General features: G+C 42.8%; 1 protein-coding gene across 1 annotated transcript in view; it reads left to right on the forward strand.

Annotated features, from left to right (window-relative positions):
* Window positions 1-5,087, forward strand: part of KPNA6 (karyopherin alpha 6 (importin alpha 7)) — a 9,998-nt gene extending 4,911 nt beyond the window's left edge. The window contains exons 8-13 of the mRNA XM_009583704.1: window positions 562-725; window positions 1,516-1,594; window positions 1,722-1,847; window positions 2,437-2,564; window positions 3,079-3,257; window positions 4,268-5,087. Coding sequence (XP_009581999.1) covers window positions 562-725; window positions 1,516-1,594; window positions 1,722-1,847; window positions 2,437-2,564; window positions 3,079-3,257; window positions 4,268-4,452 — 861 coding nt within the window. The 3' untranslated portion in view covers window positions 4,453-5,087. The remainder of the gene's footprint in view (window positions 1-561; window positions 726-1,515; window positions 1,595-1,721; window positions 1,848-2,436; window positions 2,565-3,078; window positions 3,258-4,267) is intronic.
* Window positions 5,088-5,385: the final 298 nt, after the last annotated feature.

Raw genomic sequence — 5,385 nt, forward strand, 5'->3', positions numbered from 1 at the left:
CTGGCCTTTCAGGTGTCTCATCCTTCTTTGGTAGAACAAAAATGTTTTAAGATCAATGTGTTTCACTGTTTTTTTTTTAAATGAAAGCTTGTGTGTCAAAACTGGGAAGTCTGTGGTGAGGGATGAAATCTGAATTGAGCGTGAATGTAAAAGCCACTTATAAATGACTGAAGTATTTGTGGGTGTAACTATTGATGGTTGCTCCTCTGAATACTGAGCTATTTAGGGTTATTAAGAGTAAGAAATGGAGCAGTGCTCTTACATAAGAAATGTAAGGAGCTTCCAAATGGTAGCACGCACAGTAGGACTTGTCTTAGGAGTCTAGACTTGGTCCAAGAGGGAGGGATGTAATTTTAGTAATAAAGCTGTTGAGGTAACTTTAGACTCTATGATTATGAGGTATGTGAACCAGCAAGGAAGCTGCTGACTTTGGGGAAGGAAACTGTGGACATTCAAGACCTGTTATCTTGCCAGTCAGCATAGCCATGTAGTGTTTGCATGCAAATGTGGTGGTCCTTGACAGAATGTGACTAACTTCTGGGATGGTGGCTGTTGTTGTAGGTATCTCCCTGCCTGCCAGTGTTGTCCCGATTATTATTCAACAGTGACTCTGACTTGCTGGCAGATGCGTGTTGGGCTCTTTCCTACTTATCAGATGGCCCCAATGAGAAAATTCAAGCAGTTATTGACTCGGGAGTCTGTCGGCGACTGGTGGAGCTGTTAATGTAAGTATCTTGTCTTGCCGCTTCAGCCCAGTGAGACTGGGAAGCCTGTGACTGAGCATGAGTTCGTATCAAAACCCATCAGAGCACGCTTCCCACCTCTTGTGGGCACAGGATCCAGGTAATGGGTACCTTAGCTGACTTTGGAGGGTCTGCAGCAGGTTGAGAGCTGTAGTAGAAATGCTAGTTAATACTGTATGCTAGGAAGAACTTATTGAAGAAAGATTGGACTGACACTTCCAGTCTGTGAAAGGAGAGAGGACTGCAGAGTGTCTTGTGCTCTTAAACTTCAAATATGCCTATGGAAGCCTAGTTACTAGGCAAATCAAAGATGGCAAGGATAGTGTCTAATAAAAGTCAGCTTGGCTTTGTTTCTCTGATATCTGTATGGAAACTTGGACAAAAATGTTTGCTGTTTGCAGTTTGAACGAGCCTCTTTAACATCTTCAGAATTGGTAGAACTACAAGATATTTGCTTCCAAAATTATTCTGAAAAATTCTGGGTGTTCTCATTGGGTTCCTTGTTCAGGAAGGCGATGTAAAAGGTGAGATCTGTAATTAAGCTGAAGATGATGGAGTTAGGATCTTAAGGATGAAAACACGTCTGTATTGCAAGTTTGTCTTCAGTCTCTGCTTAGCCAGTGGCAATATGGTCAACTTATTGTATGTTTCTATATGCTACGGGATGGAATTCTAAGTAAATAATGCAGATGAGGTACTGGGGAGAGAATCTTTTCAATATCCAGGTGCCTGTGATCCAATATATTTGGATATTGCGCTATTTCTCCTGCAGGCACAATGACTACAAAGTGGCCTCCCCAGCTTTGCGAGCAGTTGGCAACATCGTGACAGGGGATGACATCCAGACCCAGGTGAGGGGAAATTACTGTCTAGCAGGGAAATGCAGTGCCCATATAGCATAGTCACTGTGTGAAAATTGAAAGTATTTATCTCTGTACCTGATACTGGGGATTTCACTTCTGCTTTCTTTTTCAAAAGGTGATTCTGAACTGTTCAGCCTTGCCTTGTCTCCTTCATTTATTAAGTAGTCCCAAGGAGTCAATCAGGAAAGAAGCCTGCTGGACTATATCTAACATCACAGCAGGAAACAGAGCACAAATACAGGTACAGTCTTCTCCATGCCACCTGTAATGATCCTAGATTCCAAGCTCAGCGTTAAAGATTTGCAACTTTTTTCTTATCTGACGCTTAGAGGGTGTTTTTGTTCACATCTCTTATTCTGCAGTAATTTGCAAATTTGCTGCTCCCAGCCATCTGCCAAAGGAGCTAAAAAAGACTTGCTAATTGTACCAACAAAGACTACGCTGAAATGAGTCCCACAGGTTGGATCATTGGAATAAGAGGAGATACAGCCCCTATTTCTCCATGCTCCATTAGAGATACCCCTTTGAAAAGCTGGAGCTTGTTGAGTTTTAATTATCCTTCTAATGACCTACATACAAAGGCAGATAAGTGATGAAAGCATTCCTATGGTATTGATGCAATAGTAGGGATTGTCTACTGTGCCAGTTATGGAATTGAATCTCGTGTTAATAGGATTTGGCTGAGGAATAAAATGGAGGAATTGCTGAAGGGTATAGCTTGGAAAGTTCTTTTGCATTGGAAAATGGAGGTAGAGGTTTCTTTCAGGTGCTTAATAGCCTTTTAGAAACTGTGTTGCCAATTCAAACGCTTCTTACTACTCTCTCCCCAGGCAGTCATAGATGCAAACATTTTCCCGGTACTGATAGAAATCTTGCAGAAAGCAGAATTCCGCACGAGGAAAGAGGCAGCATGGGCTATTACAAATGCAACATCAGGAGGAACTCCCGAACAGATCAGGTACTCCCGGTGGCTCCTCTCAGGGGAAATGTGTCTGAATGCGTGGTAGCTTTGTCTTTATGGGAACTGTAAGAGAAATAGCAAGGGAGTGATTTGGAGAACCTCTGAGAGAGTACCTGAGACAGGCAAAGCTATAGCTGGATCGTGTACTGTGCTGTAAGTTGTAGCTTCCTTCTGAACAAGGATAAGCTAGTCCAAACTACTTCCCTCCTCCCCCTTTAGATAGCTTAGACTAGGCTAAATGTCCAAACTTGGTGACAGATTAAATTCCAGTGTGGACTTAATTCGAGTAGCATCTGGATTTCAAAGGGAGTTAGCAGATTTCTTAAAAGAGGGGGTGTGTATACAAATGCAACTAAGTGGATAAAAATTAACCTTGCAGTACAGTAAAAATACATTTTAAGGTAACTTTTTGTGTTTTAGTTTGACTCATTCCCCTTGCTCTTTCTAACTGAGCACAGGTGATGCTTGCTAGATCCTGAACAAGTGTATGTTGTTGGTGCTCTCTCTTCAGATACTTGGTAAACTTGGGTTGTATCAAGCCTCTTTGTGACCTGCTGACTGTCATGGACTCCAAGATTGTTCAGGTGGCGTTGAACGGCCTGGAGAACATACTGAGGCTTGGAGAGCAGGAAGCCAACCAGAGTGGGACAGGCATCAACCCGTACTGTAGCCTGATTGAGGAGGCCTACGGTAGGTTGCGGCTGGTGGCCTTGGCGCCATTGACTTTAACACCATAGGATGTATTGAAAGGTGTCTGCTAGTTTTGTTGGTTGCTTTTCTGCTGTGTTAAGTGATTTAGTATATTCCAAACTAGCCAATATTTGTTCCAATAGTCTGTCTTTTTAGACTCTTATGGTTGGGCATAGGACAAAATACGTGGAAGTAAAAACTATCATACTTCTGATCCAAGCTTCCTAGACCTGGAGGCCAAGCTGATAATTGTGGCTCGCACCAGTTGGGAGTATTAATCAGAAGTAAGCTGAGCTAAGTAAAAAGTGACACTTCTGGGTCTAACGTTGCTCTAACTGTACCCAGTTCTACACTGTAGATGTGTAGTGGAAATCCACAGAGACTTAGCTTTTACCTGGAGCCACTTAATTTGGTGGGTTTTTTTGTCCTGCTCTTAATGCTTTGAGGAGCAGTTCCTATTTTGGTCTGAAACTCCCTGTATACTGCCAGTGTCTGATTTGCCCTCTCACTGACTGTTACATTGAGTGTCCTGATTCTCCCAGTAAGAATAATTCTTGAAATTCTTGAGAGTATATTGTGCTTGGATGCTTTCTGTTCAGCAGTGGATTTAATTAGGACAGCTAAAGCTGTTGCTGCCCTTCTGCTGGAGGCTATTGGGACAGGCCCTGCTTCCTTCCCCTCCCTACCCCCTGGAACTAGCAAACTGTTCACAGTTGTTTTAATTTCACTGAAATCTGGTTTAGTTTCCAGCAGAGGGCTGGGAGCACATCTGCTTTAGCTGTGTCAGCTAAACCTACTATTGAAAAGACGCTAATGCTGCCTGATACAGATGAAATCCACAAGCAGCTCTGGAATAGTTCGCTTTAGATCTCAGTGCTGCTCACGAAATGCAAATCTAACACAGGCAAAGGTCTTGCAGTGAATAGGGCAAGGGTGGAGGATGGATGTGGGACAGTGTAAATACCAGGATCTCCTTGTTTCATTGCATTCCACTTTTTTTCCCCTCCAAGGTTTGGATAAGATAGAGTTCCTACAGAGCCATGAGAACCAAGAGATCTACCAGAAGGCCTTTGACCTGATTGAGCACTACTTTGGAGTAGAGGATGACTCCGCTCTAGCTCCCCAGGTAGATGAGAACCAGCAGCAATTCATCTTCCAGCAACCTGAAGCTCCCATGGAAGGTTTCCAGCTATAATGTGCCCGGGGGAAAAGAACACCACAAACTTGCCAGAAAGCAACTGGGAGCAGCTGATCATCCCATCCCCTCCTTGCAAATGGAAGGCTAAACACCCACTCCACCTGTTAGGAAACAATTCTTCCTTCAAACAACTAGAAACCGTGCTTTGTCCTCACGGAGAGAAGGGGATAGTCTTACACTTTTTTCTTTTTGCTGCTGCATACATGTCTTTAAAGCAGGCATCTGGGTGGAGGAAGGACACGGAGGTAACAGATTGCACCTCTTGTTTTTTTTTTTTTTCTTTGTGGTGATCTCTCCCAAATGTCACTTTTTACCTCGGGTACTTAATTGAGATTTCAGCATTGGGTTGGGTAAGAACACAAATAGAAAGTAAGCATTCTGACAACAATAATTCTGGAAACCTGGGTTGATCTATTTAATTTTTTTGCACATGTTACTCTTTATTAAAGACTCTAATTTGCCAAGAGCAAAGTTTAGCCCTGGCCTTTCTGCGACCCTCCTTCAGTGGACAGTCCTGTTGAACCTGGGCCAAGTTCCCCTGAAATACTGTAAATGGACAGAGAAATGGGAAGTTCTCCCACTCCTGGGAAGATTTTTCTGGGGGGAAGGATTCTTCCCTTTGTCTAGATTTTTTTTTTGGTGGTTTTTTTTTTTTTTTTGAAGAACTGCTAGTGGTATTTACAAGGAAAAAAAAAAAAGCAACAAGACCCCAAAGATGGTAACTATGAAGAGGGCGGGATGCTTGGGTGGTTTTTGAAACAGGAAGCACAGCTGCCATTGCACAGGCTTTGTTTGCATTGCTACTGACTGAAGTCACAGAACTGTTGAAATGGTGAAACCCATCTTCATCTTTACTTGAAATACTTTTTTTTTTTTTTTTCCCCATGAGAAACATGTTTTGAGTTCTGGGTTTTTCTCTGACTTGGGTTG

This window comes from Fulmarus glacialis, unplaced genomic scaffold, assembly GCF_000690835.1.
Source record: "Fulmarus glacialis isolate BGI_N327 unplaced genomic scaffold, ASM69083v1 scaffold14698, whole genome shotgun sequence".
Taxonomy (NCBI): Eukaryota; Metazoa; Chordata; class Aves; order Procellariiformes; family Procellariidae; genus Fulmarus; species Fulmarus glacialis.